Below are 21,895 nucleotides of genomic sequence, written 5' to 3'. Positions count from 1 at the left end.
CAGGGGTCGGGGAACGCTCCGCCTCGCCCGACCCCGAGTGATGGGGTCGGGATATTCACCGCCTCGCCCGACCCTGAGTGATAAGGGTCGGGAAGGTCGGCCATTATCCTGGAGTGAATTTGGAACAACTCCAACACTCACCCCAAAAACGAGCGGTGGCTTCTGGCTTTCCTACCGTTTTCCCCTGCCCAAATCCGACGCTGGTGACTAGCAGGGCCCCTCCGCGCTGCACGTACGTAATACCCAAATCCCTGCACAGATCCGATCCGCGCCCTGTTGTCTGCGCGCCGCCGCCGCCGTGCCAGCCAAGGAAGACGCGGGGCAGCCGGGCAGATGCGGCCGCGGGCCGTCCCCTCACCCGGTGGCCCCCACTGCCGCGAGGGAAAAAACACTTGTTTCCCCTCTGCCCACCGCGCTAGCTTGCCTCCAGCCCTCCCCTCCTCCTATCCATCACGTCACGGTCACAACGTTGCGGCACACCGCACCGCAGGCCACACGGCTGGCGACCAACGACGGGGCTGGCGCCACCGCCACGCTGGGCCCCACCGCCAAGCGCCCCGTGGGACCTCCTACTCGTTCGCCGCTCGCTCGCTCGCTGGCTCGTTTGTGCGGTGCGGGGCAGGACAAGGAAGGCGGTGCCGCCGCGGAGCGTGTAAGCGCGACGCGTCGTGCCCGCGCGTTTCTGGAAATTGCGATGTCCGCCCATTCGTTCGGCTGCGGCGCGCGGGCGGGGGCGGACGTCGTGGGGTGGGGCCGAAGGCAACCGCCAACCGGGTGGGTGGGCGTCGGCACGGCACACCGTTGGGCAGGTTCACTCGCAGCTCGTTCCTCACTATCCACAGTCCAGGCCGTTGGTGTGCTACACGGAACCGGCCAGGTTGTGCTCGTAGGTACCGTCCACTCCGCTTCATGCTTCAGGCGTGTGGAGCAGCAATTGACGCGAAGACACGCTGCCGGGTAAAGTTCCTGTGGCTTTACCGGCAGCTGGTAGGGGAACCGTTCTTGTGGGATTGATCCATTCCAGGAAGTGGATTAACTGAATAAGGTTTTAACGGAATTTTAGTTACCGCCTGTGGATGGCAACGTTAGGCACTAGGCAGGCAGACAGGCAGCTGGATGAAGGGTGACTAGCCCAGCTATCCGAAGCTTGAAGCAGACACCGCGTTGCATAGACCCCCACTTGACTTGGAAAATTCGGAGAGAACTAAAATTCACCGTGCATCACAAAAGGACCACGGGGATGATCAAGGACAAAAGGCATGAACGGAAGTACAGTGCCGGACACACCACGCACACGGGCACGCGCCGTACAGCCAGAGAAAGAACACTCTCTCACTGATTGACCGAGCAAGCTGCCGCACCACCAAAAGAGAGGAGACAGCGGGAGCAAGCGGCGGAGGCAGAGCCCAACGCGGGGGTGGCCGCCCCCACCTCCGTCGCTCACCCTGTGTGGGTCAAACCTCCCCTCCCGCTGGCTCCTCCTCACCTCCGACCTCCCCTATTAATACACCGCACCCACCTCCCTTTCCTCCCTGGCTCCCCGCACTCCAGCCTCCGTCCCAGCGCACTAGCACCACCACAACAACAACCGCCACCGCCCGCCCGCACCCGAACACTTGGCGCCCACTCGCCTACCACACGTTTCGTTCGCCGTCCTCGCTCGCGATCCCTCCATGGTGCCCACAAACAGCACTCTGCCTCCTGCCAGCGCGGCGACCGACGGCATGATGGAGCCGAGGTTCCGCGGCGTCCGAAAGCGCTCCTAGGGCCGGTACGCGGTGGAGATCCAAGACCCTGCTCGAAAGGCCCACATGTGGCTCGGCACCTTCGACGCCGCTGAGTTCGCGGCGCGCGCCTACGACGCCACCACGCTCCACTTCTGCGGGCCCCAGGCCAAGACCAACTTCCCCGTCACCTTCGCCGCAGGTGCGCACCCGCTCCCGCCGCTGCCTAAGATGCTAGCCGTCAACCCCAGCAGCAGCACCGTGGAGTCCTCCTCCCGGGACTCGCCGGCCGCATCCCCCGCCACGGCGGCGCTGCCCGCGCCGTCGCTGGACCTAAGCCTCGGCATGCCCCATGGTGGCCGCCCAACCGTTCATGTTCATGGACCCGATGCTCGCGGTGACCGTGACCGTGTCGGCGCCGATGCCCTGCCGGCTGGCCGTCGTTGCCAGCACCAACAAGAAGGCATCCTACCGTGAAGACGAGGAGAGCGACACCGGGTCGTCGTCATCCGTGGTGGACGCCTCCCCGGCGGTCGGCGTGGGGTTCGACCTCAACATGCTGCCAGATCCGGTCCTGAGATTTGGGAGGTCCGGACCAAAGTAAAACTCAAGGTCCTTTAATATAAACATTATAACAAATATATATGAAATGTTACCGATAAATACTTAAATGTATCTAAAAACAATATTCATATCAAATTATTTATACATATTACTTTAAAGGTTTCTTCTAACATTCCTCGATGCAAAGTCACTTACGATAGTGTTGATGTCAATTTTATCCAATAATTTTTTCTCGATGCATAACGTTGCCAAAACATTTAACCTCTCCCGAGTCATTGTTGACCTCAAGTTCTTCAATAACTTCAACTTTGAAAAGCTTCATTCAGCCGATGCGACAGTCACATGCACAGTAAATAAGAGTCGGTAAGCAATGGAGATATTAGGATAACAATCCACATCTCTGACATGCTCAAAAATTTCCGTAGCAGACATTACGCCATCTAGCAAAGTGAATTTCATAATCTTTAATTCGGAAATAAGATCATATACCTCAACTTCAGATGAACCATCAAAAGAAAAAGTTTCTGCAAATTTAGTGCAACATTCTTTAAGTTCATTATCATTTAATGACTTCAAAGTGCTTGAGCTCAATAAAAATCCGAATATATCTTTAAACACCATGGTTTCTTCAAATCTGTTCTTCAAAGAAGTGATCGCCATATCAACCAAAACAAAAAAAATATTTAACTTCAAAAGCCTTCTCAGCTTCAAGAATTTCTTCTTGGCAATTACTTTCACCAAACTATTTCTTCCTCATAGCACGATGTTTTTCTAGAAATGATGCCTCTACACCCATTTCTGTTGCAATACCTGTGGTGATAATTAGACTAGAAGAATACCTCTCATTTTTGTAATTCTCAAAGTATTGCGTTATACCTTGTATTTGCTTCAAAGTAGAGTCAATGCACATGGCTGATGATTGCAACTTCTTGCTCACTTTATTTATAGCAAATAAATATCATGCCAGATAACCATACCAAGTAGAAACTCAAAGCTGTCAAGTGCATCAAATAAATTTTTTGCATCATTTTTATCCTTAGGTTCAATGTCAGAAGCATGACGTAACTCAGACAAAGCAAATCTTAACTCAGTAGGTTGATATCTTATTGCTGTAACACTTTTGATTCGACTCTCCCAACGAGTATTGGACAATGATTTAACAGTTAAACTAGGAACATGTTTAAGCAAAACATTTCACCTTTTCGTAGAATCAGCAAATAATACATATATATGTTGAACAATTCCAAAACATGAAACAACTTTCCCACTAGATTTTGCCATATCACAAAGAGTAACATTTAGAATATTGCACGCATATGGCATATACATGCTCTTGGATTGATATCAATTAACTATTTTTGTACCCTTTGGTGTTTTTCTTTCATATTAGAACCATTGTCGTAGCCTTGACCCCTTATGTCACTAATATTTAGGCCAAAGGACTCCATAGATTCAAGCAATACATTAAAAAACCCCAAACCAGCATCCACCTTCAAGAACCCCGAAAAAACTCATCAATTTTTATCTTGCCATCAGACAAATTAACACATTGAACTAATAAAGTCATTTGTTCTTGATGACTAACATCAGAGGTACAATCTAAGGATAATGGATAAATACTTGGCCTCTTTAACAACCTTTATGATAGAACTTGTGATATCACAAGCCAAAAGAGATATTGACTCATTCTGAAATTTATGACTGAGTTAATGATAATGAATTTCTTTGTTCAGAATAGTCTAAGGTGGTCTTGCATTACCAAGTCAAATTCTGCAATCATCTCATCACAAGCTAAGAAATTACCATTATTATCATTATAAAGCTGCTCACTGCTTCCTCTGAAAGTCAAATTGCGTTTACCAAGAAATTTCACAATGGCTATTATTCTTAACAAAACTTGCCTCAACCGTTCTTTCTCCTTTGTGATTTGCTGCTGCAATTCTTTCTCAATTGTTTCCTTTTTCCACAGTCTAGCTCTCAATTCATTCCAACTGTTCATGTTACTAATATGCTCGACCCTATTTTCATGTTCTCTAAGCTTCTCACTGATATACCTCCAATTTCTAAACCCATCACCTGCTAAAGAATTAGGACTCTTGCTAGTGCTAGACTTGAAGATCTTACGGCAGAAACAAAAAACTTTGTCAACATGCTTTGAATAAACAAATTATTTTCTATTATGTACCTCTCCATTGCTTAATTTTCTAGAATAATGAGCATATGAAAAATATCTTGAGGCAGCATCTAGAGGAAATTCGATATTTTCTTCTCTTATAGGCTCTTTCTCGACTAATATGTCTTATGTTGCTTGTCAACTTGTTTGAACTCTTAGGTTTAGTGCATCTCGCAAACTATCCTGATAGTTGCTCGTGCGGTAGTCGTGAGTGTCTGCGCACAAGGCTGCTTCTTGTGAGCCTCTTCGGATATACACTGTAGAGTACTCTTAGGACATGACCCCTTTATGCGGAGTATGAGTACTCAGGTATCCGAGTAGTCGGACTCTTTAGGCGAGTAGACTCTTCAAGACTTCATTAGATGGAGCCTACCTTTGCAACCTCTCTGGGTTATTGGGGCGTTGTGCTCGGAAGACTTGGAACTACAGACTTATTATTACAAGCTGTGACTAGATAGAATTATCTAGATAAGATCTCGTATAGTATAGATAACTCCCAAGTTACTGACGACTTCTTTTTGCAAAGACCGTTGATGGACAGACTTGTCCAAGGAGCTGATTGGCTTATTTTTGTGAGTGCCAGCTTGCTTTTGCAAGTTGCCATTTATCCAATGAGTTGAATAACCTGAAAGATATGTGTGCGACTTGTTAGAAGTCGCATGTGGACAATTTTTGTCCAACGAGTTGAGTAACTCAAAAAATACATGTGCAGTCTTGTGAATACAAGCCGCGAGTTTGGGTGATAGTACCTGTGGGAGCTGAATAGCTCGGCGAACTTGCCTGTGCAAGTCGTAATCAGGCAGAGACTAGTTGCTTTACGAAAAAAATAACTCTACTTTATTGAATTGTAATTATACAACTAAAGCTGATGACCGATTTACATGAGTATGTAAGCTTATGGGTAGAATCGACACAGGTGGTCGATGTTCCACGAGTTGTCGATTTCTTCGCCAGTGAGAGTTTGGAGCCTATACGATCCAGGTCCAGTGACCTTGGAAATAATGAAAGGACCCTCCCAAGGCGAATTTAGCTTTTGTAGCCCCTTGTTGTCTTGGATATGCTTGAGGACCATGTCACCTGTGTTGAAAGAACGTTCTTTGACGTTGCGATCGTGATAGTGACGAATTCCTTCAAGGTATCTAGCTGACTGGACGAGTGCTGCACAGCGAGCTTCTTTGAGGCTGTCTAAGTCTAGACGCCTTGTTTCTTCTGCCGCACCCTCCTCGAACTGCTCGACTATTGGACATTTCCACATGATGTCGACGAGGAGGACGGCTTCTGATTCGTAGAATAGGAAGTATTGTGAGTACTATGTAGGCTTTCATGGCTGGGTGCGAAGCCCCAGAGGACATTGGGTAGCTCCCTGAGCCACTTGTCACCATTAGTGTTTCCAATATTGTGTAGTCGTTTCTTCAGAGCCTCAAGTAACATCCCATTGGTGCGCTCAACCTGATCGGTTGCCCACGGATGAGCGACGGAGACGTACCGGATGTCGATCCCGCTATTCTTGCAGTACTCCCAGAACTCGTGATTGTTAAAATTTTGAGCCCAGGTCCGTGATGATGCAATTGGGGAAGCCGTAGCGATGGACGATTTCATCGAGGAAGTCGAGTACTTTGTCTGCCTTCGGGCAAGTAACCGGCTTCACCTCGATCCACTTGGTGAACTTGTTGATCACCACGAGTACTCGGTTGAAGCCTCTAGGCACCGTAGGCAGAGGACCAATCATGTCTAGCCCCCCGCATGCAAACGGTCAAGAGGGTGGTATGGTGATCAACTTGTATGTAGGGACATGTTGTTGCTTGGCGAAGAATTAACAACCTTAGCATCAGTAGACTAGTTCTTCAATGTCAGTGAGAGCTGTAGGCTAATAGAATCTTGCTTTGAAAGCCTTGCCCACGATCGTTCTTGAAGATGCATGGTTGCCGCAGATGTCCTTGTGGATCTCCTCCAGTATGTCCTTGTCATCCTGCCGTGAGACGCACTTCATGAGTATTCCTGAAGATGCACCTTGTCTATAAAGCTTGTCCCCGAATAGAACGTAGTTCTTGCCACGGCACGAGACTTGCTCTGCATCTGTCTTGTCTGGTGGCAACTTGTGGTCCTTGATGTACTCGATGAAGAGGGTTCTCCAATCTACATCGATCATCATAACCTCCCGGTCTGGTGCATTGTTGCCTCGATCGGTGGTTTTTGATGGTGCCGGCTCCACTATAGATGGCTTGTGTAGCTCATGAACGAAGACCCCCGTTGGAACTTGGGCACAAGTAGATCCGAGATTGGACAAAATGTCTGCAGCTACGTTGTGTGGCGGAACTGCCCAAATTAACCTGACTAAAATGCACTTAAGTCGCTTGACACGCGATCATACACTTTAAGCAAGTCAATTTGGTCGTCCGTCAAATTTCATTCGATACACCACATACTCAGGATCGAGAAACATTGCTCACACGAAGGTGAGTAGCACAGAGATTACAACATTCCCATCACGTTAACATAGTTCAACAATTTATTACATCAGAGTTTTCGAAATTCAAACAAGTTTGCAAGGTTCAACAAGACAAAATAAATCAAGCGAAAGCTAAACGTTGATACACGATATCATGATGAAGCCGATCATGACATCAATGATCCCTGCCCTCGCCATCCGTGGAAGGATCCCGCTCGACTGTCCAGCCTGGAGGGAGCTGGGTAGGCCAAGTGGTGCCAGCAACCACACTATTGACATTACCTGAAAAGTTAAGCTACAACAAGGCTGAGCAACTAATACTCAGCAAGACTGACCCGACAGGTGATAACTACTTTCACCAACTCCTAGATATGCAAGGCTTTTTGGCTTTGGGTTTGTTTTGCCAAAAGCGTCTATAGTTGGTCCTTACTTTCAATATTTTAGCTCAAGTTCTAAGTTCATTAACCAGTCTAGATTAACAACTTATACTAAGCAAGCATAGTTTCCCAAACAATTAAAGAACAAGCATCAAGATTAATATCCTCATGTTCCATCTTTACTCAGTAGTCCCAAACTGTGAGAGGCAGACGAATCGATTCGAATTTATTAACTATGCATGGCACCACGAAGGGTCGCTTCATTTGTCAGCCGTCCCCCTGGATCCCTTAGGCACGTGTCAGGGCCAACTTCCTTCGGCATGCAATGCTCCATAATCTCAGCCTCTGTCGTACTATGACCGCACTTGCACCCACATGATGCACGATGGAAACGACGTTCCAAGGACAGCCGGATGGTATGCCACGCCCCCGTTCAATCAGGTACTAGGCTTCCCTATCCCATACTAGGTATGAGATTAGTACTTTCAAACACTTGATCACAAACGACGACACGTTTCGACCTTAGCAAGTTCATTGCTAGACAGACGGGGCAAACCACCACATCGGAACCATTCCCGGTCCTGTCTGTCATCCTTATGGTTGTAGCATGAGTAAACAAACAACTCCTATAACTCGCGAGTGACAGGCAATCACTCGACTTTACCGAGTCCTATAGCACAGCAACTACTCGACCTTAGCAACTAGTGTTCAGATTCAAAGGGTACTAAGTTCATGCATCTAAGGTGTCATTCAACTCCTATAACGTAATGCACAATCATAAGCATCAACATATTGCATAATTTAAAAATAGGGAAGCATGCACCGGGGCTTGCCTTCAGGAAAAGTTAGCGGTTCCTCGAGGTCTTGATCTAGCTTAGGCTCAACTTCAGCGTGATGTAGCTCCGTGACGGTTTCTTCTTCCAATGTAGGGTGGAGCTCGTAGGTTCTATCGACGATATCAGGTTCTACACGACATTCACATGCAAGAGTTTAGAATTATCCATGCTTTTACACGAATGATGCAAGGCATGACTTAATGCTATAAATAGAGTCGTATTTAGGCTAGATTCACCTAAACAAGGTTTTAACTTTCATTTACTTCATAAAGTAAGGTGGGGGTCAGTCAAACTCGAGGTTGACTTGGATGGTGATTTGTACATATATAGATTCTTGCAACTTAGAGTTGTGTAAAGAAGGTGGGGTCGTTTTTGGGGTTGTTCAGGTGCCTTTGGAGAGTTATTCACTTCTGAATGTTTTTTGTATCTCTTCCAAAAATTACCTATTTAGCTTATTAGCATTTATATTTCTTTTATTCCTTTAAACCGATTTCGTAGCCAAAAAGTTGTTCCTCAAGCAGCAACAAAAGGCACTGAGAAAATTACATCATCTTACTTAAGTCATTTTTAAGTTCTTGTAAAAATTTGGGAGCCATTGGATTACCACAAAAAGAATTAAACGCATTTTACCACCAAGGATAGCATGAACTTAACTATTTTTATCTCAAAACCTACAGTCAAATTGAGGGTGAAAATTAAACAGTATGTTGAAGGTGTGTTACAGAGGCTTTGGTGAAGTTTTCATGATTTTTGGAGAAGGACATCTAATTCCCATATTTATCTCCTATTTATTATGTTCTATAAGAAAGGTGGGTTTCTTTCTGATTCTGACCACAATCCAAAATTTTCCTGTAAACTACCCCTCAAAACTAAGCTACGCCAAGTGGTTTCACATTTTTCTCAGCTCTGGCTTAAAACTTATGCAAAAAGGAAGATTTAACCCTAGATTTCAAATATAAGGTGAAAACAGTGACTTTAAGTTCTACTCCAGGGCACTAAGTATTTTTCCGAGCTTCTACTCACTGAAACATACACCACATAGTTGGATTTACCTTTTTAGCATTTTTCTTCTATTTACTATGATTTAAAAGGCCTAAGCAAGAAATAAAACTGTAGGATATTATTTACAACAGTAACATGGGCAAACTTATTTTTGTAAGAAACTAGACAGAACACGAATTCCAACAAAAGTGGTTTGGCATTTTTCTGATTTTTCTACGATTTACTAGGCATTTACAAAGTTTAAACCATTTCCTGCCGATTTTAAACAAATAACCGCGGCAAACTTGCAAACTACCCCTCACGTCTAAGGTTTATTAGCGTAGGGGCCCTTGGGTTTTGCGCATAGGCCCCTGGAAAGAAAGGGGGAGATGCAATGTCGTCCCCGAGGTGCGCACGGCGGCGGCAGGTGGAATCCCCGGCGATTCGCCGGCGGGGGTCGGGCAACAAGTGGCCGGGGGTGCGTACGGGCTCACCTGAGCTCGACTTGGTGAAGTTGGGGCAGCGGAGATGGCCGGCAAGGGTCGGAACACTGCGGCGATGACTTGGCTTGTCGGGTGGCAGTCCGGGCGGCGTTCCGGCGCGTTGGCGGCTTCGGGAGGGCAACAAGCGGCTCGATAACGTGTGCAGAGGGGTAGCGAAGCGGGCGGAGAGGTCGTCGGAGCACGGGGTGGCACGGAGGTGGGACCTCCACAGGAGCTTTGGTGGCGGTGCGGTGGAAACAGGGGCACGGCGTGCGGGAGGTGGCGAAGGGTGGCGCTGACGGCGTGCTTGGCCCTTTTATGGGGTAGAGGTGGAGTGGAGGGTCGAGGAGGCACTATAGGCGCGAGAGGATAAGGCTGGGAAGGGCTGGTGCGCGGGCGAGGTGGCATTTGGCCGAGGGTGCCATTGGCCGGAGAAGCGGAGCTCTGGGGATAGGATCCTCAGTGCATTGGGCGTGGGAGATAAGGTCGGGCAGGCACGGTTTTGTCGGGCGGAAGGATTGGCGAGGGCAAGCGCGCGTCTTGTTGTGTCAAGCGCCGGTATTGGGGGCGTCGGAACGGTCGGTGCTCGGTGGTGGCATGGCGTGCACGGAGGAGACGGCGCGGGTGCCAGTTAGGCAGAGCAGATCGTGCGCAGGGGGAGGGAGATGGCCTCGGCGGCGATTGGTCAGCACGGCGTTCGTCTCATCTTGCCGTGGGCGTGGGTAGGGCGACGGCGAGCGCGCCGGTGGAAGGGGGCACGCGGCGGGTGGCGCGCAGGCGAACATGCCAGGGCGCTCTGGCGTCGAGGCAAAGCAAGGTAGCAACAAGGTCGACTTTGGGGGCCATCCTTTCAAAATTTTCAAACTAAATGTTCGAATATCCCTTTAACAAACTTGTAGTCCTATGGTTAGAGTTCAAACTTTACTAAAGATATTTGTCCATATTTTGAACGGATTTGGAGATAACTCGAGCCAAAGTTTGCCAAAAACTAGAGATTTCAGACTTAGAACATTTCAGCCGATTGGGTGGAAATTTCAGCAATTTGGCTGCCTTTGCTATGAAATTTGGACAGCTTCTGAGTCGAATTAGACCAAGGTGCTATTGAAGGAATTGTTCTTCGGTCTTAAGACTTCAACCTCTATTAAGGATTTTTCTTGAGTTTAGTTCAAAACTTTGGAGGAACAATCTCGCCAAGAGGCGCACTCTGGATGGTTTCCAAACTTGGCGCTGGAATGCCAACAAGGCTGAGTTGACTGTTTTACACGACTTTGACCAAGTTTTTGAGTAGGTTCGGTTACAATTTGGACCTGGGTCGGTGTAACAAAGTTGGAAGACACTCAAGAGACTAAAACTTTTATTAAAGGTCTGACTTGAGGTTAGATATAAAATTGTGAGATAACTGGCTGCAAAGTTGAGCAAAAGCATGAATTCCAGGACTTAGGTCATTTGCAGGGTTTTATTATACTCCTGGTTTGATTCTTGTTTTTGACCTTCTCCCACTCCGAATTAGCCCAAGTGTTATTAACAAAAGTTGTTTGAAATTAAAAGTTTTACAACTCTTATTTCAGCAAAAATTTAAGTTTGTATATAAAAACTCAAGTTTTATATTTAACTCGAAAAAGAGCTTTTTAAGGGAAAAATGGACATTTCACCTCTTTTACTTAGTGACTAATGATTTGTTTAAGTTTAATTACATCTAATTAAGGCAGAGTTGTTACATGTTGTTATCACGAGCCATGTGATGGAACTCCAGATAAGAGAACTTGTTCTCCAGCTTGTGTACTTCAAGGCAGTACACATCCATGTTGTGTTTGTGGCAATCCCACTCGTCATTGACTTGATTGATGACTACCAGTGAGTTGCTGTAGACCAACAACCGCTTGATTCCCAGCAAAACTATCAGGCGGAGCCCGTGCAGGAGCGCTTTGTATTCAGCTTCATTGTTGGATACTTCCCATATGATTTGTAGAACATATTTGAATTGTTCGCCTTTGGGAGAGATTAGGAGTACTCTTGCACCAGCGCCCTCGAGCTTGAGTGATCCGTAAAAGTACATGACCCAATGCTCTGGGCGTTCTGCTGGTGTTGGTACTTGATTTTCCCGTCACTCTGGCATAAAATTGACTAGTGTTTGCGACTTGATGGCAGTCCTTGACTTGAATTCCAGGGACAAGGCTCCGAGTTCTACTGCCCACTTGGAGATTCTTCCAATCGCATCTCGATTGTGGAGGATTTTTCCAAGGGGAAGTTTGTGACGACGGAGATGTTGTGTTCCTAAAAAAAGTATCATAGCTTTCGCGAGGTGAGTAGTATTGCGTATAGTAGCTTTTGAATTGGTGGGTGTCTGGATTTGGAATCCGATAACACCTCGCTAATGAAGTAAACGGGCCTCTGTACTTTGTATATATGGTCTGGTTCTGATCTTTCGACCACGATCGCCGTGCTGACGATATTAGTAGTCGCGGTGATGTAGAGCAACATATCTTCATTGGGGGTAGGTGCCGTGAGGACCGGTGGCTTTGATAAAAAGTCCTTCAGTTGTTAAAGGGCTTGATCCGCCTCCTCGGTCCATTGGAACTTATCTTGCCGCTTGAGTAGTTTGAAGAAGGGTAATTCCATTCTCCAAGTCTTGAGATGATTCTGTTGAGAGTTGCCATGCATTCAGTCAGCTTTTGGATGTCCTTGATGCACGATGGGACGTGAAAATTGGTGATGGCAGCGATCTTCTTGGGATTAGCCTTGATTCCTCGATGACTGATGATGAACTCGAGTAGTTTTCCGGAGGGTATAACGAATACGCATTTTGTTGGGTTCAGTTTCCACCGGAAGCTTCGCAGGCTTGCAAAGGTTTCTTCCAGATCCGTAATCAAGTCGTCAAGATTTCTGGTCTTTATGACCACGTCATCCAGATACGCCTCTACGTTACGGTGTAATTGTTTCTTGAAACACTCTTGGATGGCTCGTTGATATGTGGCTCCTGCGTTCTTCAACTCGAAGGACATTGTAGTGTAACAGAATACTCCATCCGGGGTGATGAACGCGGTCTTGATTTGATCTTCTTCCTTGAGAGCTATCTGGTGATACCCCGAGTAGCAATCAAGAAAACAAAGTAAAGCGCATCCAGCTGTCGAGTCGATGACTTGATCAATCCTAGGGAGCCCGAAGGGATCCTTTGAACAGTGCTTGTTGACGTCTGTGTAGTCGACACACATCCTCCACTTGTTGTTGTTCTTCTTTCAGGCTAAGATAGGATTGGCCAGCTACTCTAGATGATAGATTTCTTATATGAAGGCAGCCGTGAGTAGTTTGGCCAACTCTTTTTTGATGGTTTCTCTTCTGTCTTGGGCGAATCGACGTAGTCGTTGTCGCTTTGGCTTAGCTTTGGGATCCACATTTAGTGAGTGTTCGATCAACTCCCTAGGTACCCTCGGCATATCAGATGGCTTCCATGCGAAGATGTCTCAGTTGGCCCGGAGGAAACTGACGAGCGCGTGTTCCTATTTTGGGTCCAGCCCTGAGCTGATCAGGGCTGTCTTGGAGCTATCACCAGTCCCAAGGTCAATGGCTTCGACATCGACTTCACTTGCTACCTTGACCTTGGTAGCCCCAGACTTCTTCTCTAGGATCTCGAGTTCTGCCGGGCACAATTTTTTGGAGGCGGCGAAGACTTGCATCATTGAATTTGGCATTTGAGTAGTCACCGCCAACTCCACGGTTTCTATATCGCAGTCATAGGATCTTTTCAAATCTCCACATAGGGAGAGTACTTCCTTGGGCCCTGGCATCTTGAGTACTAAGTACACGTAATGCGGGATGGCCATGAATTTAGCCAGTGCAAGTCTTCCGAAGATAGCGTGATGCGAAGTTTCAAAATCAGCTACCTCAAATCGGATGTACTCTGTCCGGTAGTACTTTTTGGTCCCAAAGGGAATTGACGAAACCACCTGACCAAGGGGTACAGCCGCGTTGCCTGGGACAATCCCGTAGAATGGAGAGTTCATCGGCTGAGCATATCTGTAACGTCGAGGCCCATTTTTCTCATAATCTTGGCGAAGAGAATGTTGAGATCACTGCCGCCATCGATGAATACTTTTGTGAGTTGAGAGCCTACGACTACCGGGTCCAGGATGAGGGGATAGCATCCTGGGTCTGAGAAACTAGTCCAGTGTGACAGGGATCAGGTCACGATCGTGATCAATCTCGGCCCAACTGAAAAGAGCCAACATACTTCTGTAAGGAAGTAATACTCCAATCCGCTATAATCCCAAGTCGGGCTTGTCGTACAATACAATCGACGACCATCCCGGTAATAGAAAACGGCTCATGCCCACTCTGCACACTGAGTGGACCACACTTACATTGCAACTTATTTACGCTTTCATTCTCGATTTGCGTAAAAGGGTTAAATCAAGATTACAATGCTTCATAGAGCTAGCTATTTAAGTTGGCTCATCTCACCCTCCACTTCTCATTTGGAACTGTTCTTAGAGCTACTATACCTCGTACATGTTACTCAATTGTTAGCCTAACTTGCCCATGGGCTGTTACAATGCCAAAAGATGGTTATTTACGCGGAATAAAGCAGTTCATTCCATGATAGTGACAGCAAATCGGCAACAGAAACTGTTGGCCAGCAGCATCAGCGCGCGCATCCTGCTACTCCAAGAATACCCAGCTGGCCAGCCAGCACCCGGCGGCGGCGCCTCCATCCTTCATGCTTCCCCTTCCTAAACACCACTGGCGGTGTCTCCATCCTGGCATACGGCGCCCGATGCCGAGCCCATCCCACCTCTTCTTCTCCATGAACCGCTGCAGCGACACCTTCCTCGCCACCAGTGCGTCGACGGTCGACCACCCCACCCAGCCCACTCTGCAGCCTACTAGGCGGCGACGCACGCCAGCTCGGTCGCCCTGTCCTCTGAGAAATCGTCAAACACCATCACGCGCCCGCCGTAGATGCATGATCGTCAACTGCGCCTGGGCCGGTATTGCAGGATGATCTTCCCTGGAGTCGGGTAGTCCACATAGGTCCCAGGCATCAGGAGCATCGTGCACGCAGCTGTCTGCACCGCAGGATGAGGATGAGCGGTTGCCGGCGCCACCATCCAGGACATAGCTGCGGCCTCATCCTTACACAACGGCTGAGCACGCGGCAGGCCACCGCGCGAACCGCTGACGGCTGGCTGCTACCATCTCGCCACCGGATTCTAGTTCAGCTTTCGGCTGGATTTTCTTTTCTTTATATATATGCGCACGCGCGTTGGGATTGCCCTCCGTTCGGGTGAATGTCACGATCACTCGATGTGCCCTCGTGGCCTCGTGGGGGCTAAACTGACGAGGAATGTGGGATTCCAATAGGAAAGGGTAATATACTCATATTTTAGTTGTATTTTAGTTGGTCGATGCCTCGTAAGAAATGGAGAAATAGCGGTTGGTTCTGTCGTGAAAAAAATATTTATTTTTTTCTTTTTACATAATTTTTTATTCTTCCTCAATTTTGCATAAGATACATCCATTTATATTTTATAATTTTTAAGTATAGTTAGGGGTGTATCCACGGGTTGGGAGCACGAGAGCATCCCAACTCGCGGGAGCACCTTAACCTTCCTTTCTCGTCGATTAAGCCAAATCCACCATCGGGGGTCAACTTGCTCCTGCTGTCCTGATATTTTTTTCCTACCAAATGAAGATTCGATTTCTCTTTTCAGCTTGTATCTGATGCATCGAACCTTTTCAGGTGAATAACACGAAACGATTGGTTGATCACCAACAAACTCAAAACGATAGTTCAAACAAGAAAAGCACATATTGGCAACTTGCGAGGGTATTTGCAACGAATCTAAAGCTGAAAATTTGCATTTGCTATACACGTCAGTGAACTGCCTAGTCGTACTACGAAACAACATGCTCCACATGCCACAGCGGCGGTATCGCATAATGAAAGACCGACAAGGCCGGCTGCATCAGCACGCGCTTCCACCTGGAATACCCAGCTCGAGGCAGCAGCCGGCGGTGTCAGCTTCCCCCTCCTTCCCGTTCTCGGCCGCCGTCGGGAACGCAGCGGCGGCGGCGTACGGCGACCGCGTGGCGATCCTGTCCCTCCTCTTCTCCATGAACCGCCGCAGCGACGCCTTCCTTGCCACCGGGACGTCGTCGGTCGTCCTACTCCCACCGAGGATGACTTGCTGGCCGGCGGCGACGCGCACCAGCTCCGCTGCCCTGTCAGCCGTGACGTCGTCGAACACCAGCACGCGCCCGCCGTGCATTATCGTCAGCCGCGCCCGCGTCGGCGCCGGCGTTGCCTCGGCCGCCCCTTCCCCGACAACGTCGAGCGCGACGTCGGCGCCCGGCATGAGAAGCATGGTCGACGCCGACCCGGCACGAGCGTGAGACTCCGCCGCCACCATCTTCCCGGCCGCGGCCTCGGCTCTGACGCACCGGCTGAGCACCCCGCATGCCACCGCGAACCGCCGCCGGCCGCTGCAACCTGCTGCTGCCATCTCGCGACCGATAATCCTATAAAAATTTTCCACTGGAGTTTGTTGGTGTGTGCGCACGTTGGTATTGGCTTCGATCGATTCGGCTGGAGCACAGGATGCCTCAATGGCTTTATATATTTGCGTCTCCTCGTGCTCGTGGGGCCGCATTAAAGAGCCAAAGAGGGCGGGTAGGATTTGTTTCGCTCGATTGCCACGACCAAAACGTGGGATTCCGAGGAGGCGCTCACGACGACGGGGACAGCAAAGCGGAGGACAGGGCATATTTTAGTCGGCCACATTTGACATGACATGCAATGGTGTTCGGTATTTTGCGCGCACGCAGCAGCCCCGGTTGGTTTCGGCGGAGGAGAAAACGGGCTCGTTTTGGCCGTGCGCGCGTGGCGTTTCGGCAGGTTTAATTTTGGCCTGTTTCCGCCGTGCGACAGCCGCCGGCATTTGACGCTGCGATAAAGGATTCACGCACGTTGCCACGGCGCATCTGGAACTGTTATGCTTGCGCGACGATGCTGGCCGGTGTTCATGGGTAACACATGGGTTGCAAGGAAAATACATTTCCACGCTAACCACAGTAATACGAAGAAGAAATTTTGGAACCATCAAAATGTTTTCTATATTTTGAGTAGTAAATATTCCACGGAATTTCACTCAACGCAGGTGGACTAGCAGGGTAACTTTCTGAGGCCTTATTGTCATCAACTTCAGTAATACTTCCCAGCTCCTACAATAGATACATATAATAGGAAGAGTCCACATGTTGGTGTCCTTTCTTTTCATCCCAAATCCCTCCTCTCTCTTCTTTCTCTTCTCTCTCTCCCGCATTCTCTGTCCGCCCTGACTCCCGAGCTTGGAGCCATGGCTCGCCCCTCTGCCAGTAGAAATGGGGCTGCCCAAAATTCTGCCATCACGCTCCATGGCAGAGGGGTGGCAGGGAACGATGCCGGGGTGCAGGGAAGGGAGCGGTGCAGGATGTCTTGGCCCCTCCACCGCCGCACCCGCTTGCCTGCAGAGGCAGCCTGCGGCTGCGTTGGCCAGTGGTCGGCCCGTGCGGAGGTGGTAGGAGGGGATGACAGTGCTCCTTATCAAAACATGTGGGGAAGGAGGAGGAATCGACTCCTGTGCAAAAGTCGGAGGGGATGGGAGCACGAGCGTCGAAGGAGGGAGGAGGGGGTCTAGGCCGGCGAGTCGCGAGCACGGTGGCAGATCCGATGCCTGGGCAACGCAACTGGATTTTGGCCTAGCCACCCATGGGAAAAAAGGGACCGGGGGATCATAATCTAGGGGTCTGAGTATGGTCTCTGCATGAGCTGAGTTTTTGGCCTCAATCCCTATCTTTTGAGTAGGTATCTTTCTGGAGCTGCCCTTAGAAGAGTGTTTGTCGATGTTGGCCTCGTCGGTGATTTCGGATTTAGTGGATTTACTCCAGATTTTTGGAACATGTCCGGAGAAAAGAATGTCAACTATTTGCTTACGGTATGCAGGTAGCATGTGGTCGGTCGTGCAACGATTAAGGGTTCGTGGACTTTGGAGATATATGAGATGCTTTAGATATCATGTTCATCGTCCTCTTTTCGTGGAAGTGATATAGTTCCTAGAGTTTTGTGATCCTTCCATTTAGTTATATACACAAGAATAGATGGTACTGTAGCTCCTTTTGCACTTGGAATTTAGGATTGGATGGTAATTTTAAGCATAGGTTGAGTTTGGGATTCAAAATTACTTAGTGTATCCAGTTTTAATTTAGTATTTTTTCTTATTTAATATTATTGTGGAGCCTGAAACTTTCTTTTAATTTAAGGAAAAGTTCAAATTGCTCCTCTCAAGTATTAGGCATGGCTAAACTCCGGATAACTCTCTAAACTATTTATTATATATTCAATTAACCAACACAACTATGTCAATTGGCCTAACTTACTCTTAACAAGATTTGCCATTTTTGCTATCTCCATACACAAGTAGAGTTTTAAGTTAAAATTGACATCATAAAATATGTTAAAATAATACATTATGAAATTTTCATTATTTCTTTTGTGCAATACTTATCCAAAATTCATTTGTTATCAAACATCCTAGCCTATCCAAATAATAAAAAAATTATACCGTATTTTCTTAGCATATGTTATGATATCTGCTATTACCCTACAAAATTAAGTTTTAAACTCCACTTTGTGTATGAAAAAATAAAAAAAGATAAGCGGTCAGTTGTATCAATCGGTATAGTTTGTAGGGTAAATTGAACAAAAATAGTTTATGAGATTATCAGGATTGTAGCTCTACACCATAGCAGAGTTTTTGGACTTTTTCCTTAATTTATAGTAAAGCTTCATGCCTTCATTCATCTTTAATAACTCGCAGTAGTTTAAAGAAATGAGACAACAAATCGATTTTCCAACTTCAGTTTGCGTCAGTATATTTCTGTCTAAGCTGGATATTTCTTTTTTTTTTTCCCGGCAAGTTGTAGAGCAAACTTGCAAAGAGGATGACGACGTCGTTCACGCACAAAAGGACAGAAAAGAAAAACAGAGATCAGTCCACGGCGACGTCGAGAGTCGAGACGACACGCACGCCATGTCAGCACGCGCATCCTCGTGGGATACCCAGCCCAAGCCAGCTGCCAGCGTCCCCTTCCTCCTGCCCCTCCTTGGGCGCCACCAACACCACCGGGCGGGCAGGGGCGGCGTACGGCACGCGCGCGGCGGTCCTGTCCCGCCTCTTCTGCATAAGCCGCTGTAGCGACGCCTTCCTCGCCACCTGCAGGTCGTCCGGTTCATCCGGCACGTCCTGGCGAGCGGCGGCACGCATCACCTCCGCCGCCCAGCCCGCCGGGACGTCGTCGAACACCAGCACGCGCCCGCCGTACATAATCGTCAGCTGCGCGGGCGCCGGTGCTGCCGCAGCTTCCTCCCTGGCGTCGACGTCGGCGCCCGGCATCAGCAGCATCGTGGACGACGCGGCCTGTGCCTCTGCCTCGGAACGACCATGAGGTGCTGCCGCCGCCGCCACCCTGCCAGCCGCGGCGGCCTCAGCCCTGACGCACCGGCTCAGAACGCTGCACGCCACCGCGAACCGTCGCCGGCCGCTGCAGCAATCCGCTTCCGCCATCGGGGCCATCTCGCTACCACGATCCACCAGTAGAATTCCCCGAGTTGATCTGATGCGAGCTTCTGTAGGCACGTTGGTGTTGGATTGTTGGTGTTGCTTTCCATCCGCCCGGGATGACCGCGCACGACGGCTTTAATAGGCTGCCAGGGCAAAGCAAGCAAGCGTCCTCGTGGGGCCGAATGGTGATTCGGCTCTATCGGCACGGAGAAAATGTGTGGCCAGAAGCCCAAAATGGTTGATGCCTGCACGGGGAGTTGGGGCCGTGTGGTGTGGATGGACGCCGATCGAGTGCCACTGTTAAAAAACAGTTTCCAATGACGGTTGAAACGGCATTCGCAGGTGCGGGCGTGCTACCCACTTCTAATTTTCGCAGCTAGAAATAGCTATTTGCAGCAATTTCTAGGGGCAGATGATGGCATCACCCACCCCTGCAAATAGTTTCCACGCGCGGGTGATGGTGTTACCCGCCCCTAGAAATGACATTTCCAGGTGCGGGTCATCCCGTCACCCGCTCCTAGTAACCGATTAAAAAAAAGCTGCGGGGACCCACGGAGCCGCCGGGCGTCGAGCTCTCGCGCCTCAGGGACCCATGGAGCCGCCAGCCGTCGAGCTCCTGCGCCTCGGGGACCCACGGTGCTGCTGGTAGCTAAGCTCCCGCGCCACGGAGAGCTGTGCCCCCAGCCGCCGCGCCTTGGGGTCCCACGGCACTGCCGTCCGTCGAGCCCCCGCGCCTTGGGGACCCACGGCCTTGCCGGCCGCCGGGCCCCCACCGCTGGGCTCCCGCGCCGCCGGCCATCGAGCTCCTGTGCCATCGGACCACCGCCTCCGCGCCGCGCCACCGTTACTATCCACCGCCGAGGTCGGCACCGAAGGGCCACGTGGTGCCGGACGCCTCCGCTGCCGGAGACAAAGCTGAGTGGGCCGCGTGGCACCTGCCACCTCTGCCGCCGGGGCCCGCGCCAGCCTCAGCGCGCCGCCCGCCATTGGGGATAGGGTCGAGGGGGCCGCGCCACCGCGCATCTAGTGCTGCTACCAAGGAGCCGCACTGGCCAGCCTCCACACCGCTGAGAGAGAGAGGAGGGAGGGGGAGTGGACGATGGAGGTTAATTGGAAGGAGATAAGTTGAAGGGCCGGAGCTGGTATGGACGGTGGTGGAGGTTAATTGGAAGGAGATAAGTTAAAGGGTCGGAGCTGGTATGGATGGTGTGAGTCTGTGAGAGAAGGTCCAGCCAATGGGAGGCTTCAACTTTGGAGGTGTGGATCGCTGACGTGGCAGTATGTGATTCTTTCAGTAGCTTATAATAATTTTTTGGACTACCAAACAATCTTGAATAAAAAAGTTGTCAACTATAAAGTTTTAGAACTCGTCGATCTCTACAACTTTGATATAAATTTTATCTTAATCCAAGGTCATATGAAAAAGTTATGATATTTTTTTTGCGCATAACCATTTTTAGGAGCGGGTCATGCTGACGGGTGACACTATCACCTGCCTCTAGAAATTATTTTCAGGAGCGGTTGGTGCCATCACCCGCCCCTACAATTATTTCTCTATTTTTATTTTTATTTTAAAATGAATTTTTGAGCTATTAAATAATCTCAAATGTAAAATTTGTCAACTACAAAGTTTTTCTTGTCTCGTCGAGCTCTACAATTTTGATTATTCATCTGGGATGACATGAAAAAAATTGTATTCAAAAAATACATGCAATAAACTCACTCACACGTACTCACACATATACTTATATATTCATATATTTTTATACATTAACATATACTCACGCATATACACCTTGTCGAGTGTTACAACTTTCATATAGAGCTTTTCTGTAACCAAAGTCCTTTGAAAAGTTTAAAATTTGTAGATTTCAAAACTAGAGAACTTATAATAATATTTTAGAGTATTGAATAATCTCAAATGAAAAATATGCCAATTTCGTCTCATCGAGCTCTACAATTTTCGTATAGAGCTTCTCTATAGTCGACCTCATTCGAAAATTCAAAAAATTTATATTTCAAAACTAGAGAAATTATAATAATATTTTGAAATATTAAAGAATTTCAAATTGAAAACTTGTCAAGTTTTAGGTCTCGTCGAGCTCTACAAGTTTCATATAGAGCTTCTCTATAGTTGACCTCATTTGAAAATTCAAAAATTTTATATTTCAAAACTAGAGAACTTATAATAACATTTTGAAATATTAAAGAATTTCAAATTGAAAACTTGTCAAGTTTTAGGTCTCGTCGAGTTCTACAAGTTTCATATAGAGCTTCTCTATAGTTGACCTCATTTGAAAATTCAAAAATTTTATATTTCAAAACTAGATAACTTATAATAATATTTTGAAATATTAAACAATTTCAAATTAAAAACTGCTCAACTTCATAGTTTTAGTCTCGTCGAGCTCTACAAGTTTGATGTTAAGCTTCTATATAGCCGAAGTCATTTGAAAATTCAAAAGTTTTTAAATGGATATTTTGAAGTACTAAATAATTTCAAATGAAAAACTTTTCAACTACAAAGTTTCAGGTATCGTTGAGCTATATAATTTTGATTCAAAATTTATCTTCATCCGAAATTATATGAAAAAGTTATGAATTTATTTCTACAGGACCATTTCTAACGACGGGCCATGTCATCACCCGTCCTGGAAATCATTTTCGGAAGTGGGGGATGCCATCACTCGCCCCTAGAAATGGGAACCCGCCT

At 48.0% G+C, this 21,895-nt stretch overlaps 2 protein-coding genes and 1 pseudogene across 2 annotated transcripts; 1 reads left to right on the top strand and 2 right to left on the bottom strand.

Annotated features, from left to right (window-relative positions):
- Nucleotides 1–1,673: 1,673 nt before the first annotated feature.
- LOC117835429 (ethylene-responsive transcription factor 4-like) lies at nucleotides 1,674–2,328 on the top strand (annotated as a pseudogene).
- A 13,013-nt stretch (nucleotides 2,329–15,341) lies between these two features.
- On the bottom strand, nucleotides 15,342–16,181 carry LOC117840260 (protein TIFY 11b). Its single transcript, XM_034720738.2, has one exon. It carries the CDS (start codon nucleotides 16,084–16,086, stop codon nucleotides 15,550–15,552), a length of 537 nt encoding a protein of 178 aa, XP_034576629.1. The 5' UTR covers nucleotides 16,087–16,181; the 3' UTR covers nucleotides 15,342–15,549.
- A 2,200-nt stretch (nucleotides 16,182–18,381) lies between these two features.
- LOC117840247 (protein TIFY 11b) lies at nucleotides 18,382–19,317 on the bottom strand. Its single transcript, XM_034720725.2, has one exon. The coding sequence runs from the start codon at nucleotides 19,192–19,194 to the stop codon at nucleotides 18,655–18,657; it is 540 nt and encodes a 179-aa protein (XP_034576616.1). The 5' UTR covers nucleotides 19,195–19,317; the 3' UTR covers nucleotides 18,382–18,654.
- Nucleotides 19,318–21,895: the final 2,578 nt, after the last annotated feature.

Source organism: Setaria viridis, chromosome 9 (assembly GCF_005286985.2).
Source record: "Setaria viridis chromosome 9, Setaria_viridis_v4.0, whole genome shotgun sequence".
In the NCBI taxonomy this organism is placed as follows: Eukaryota; Viridiplantae; Streptophyta; class Magnoliopsida; order Poales; family Poaceae; genus Setaria; species Setaria viridis.
Note: the sequence above shows the minus strand (reverse complement) of the source record. Positions and strands in the feature narration are given on the sequence as shown.

Excerpts from the sequence above, each read along its gene's own strand:
- LOC117840247 (XM_034720725.2), bottom strand. The coding sequence starts at position 19,194 with ATGGCCCCGATGGCGGAAGCGGATTGCTGCAGCGGCCGGCGACGGTTC.
- LOC117840260 (XM_034720738.2), bottom strand. The coding sequence starts at position 16,086 with ATGGCAGCAGCAGGTTGCAGCGGCCGGCGGCGGTTCGCGGTGGCATGC.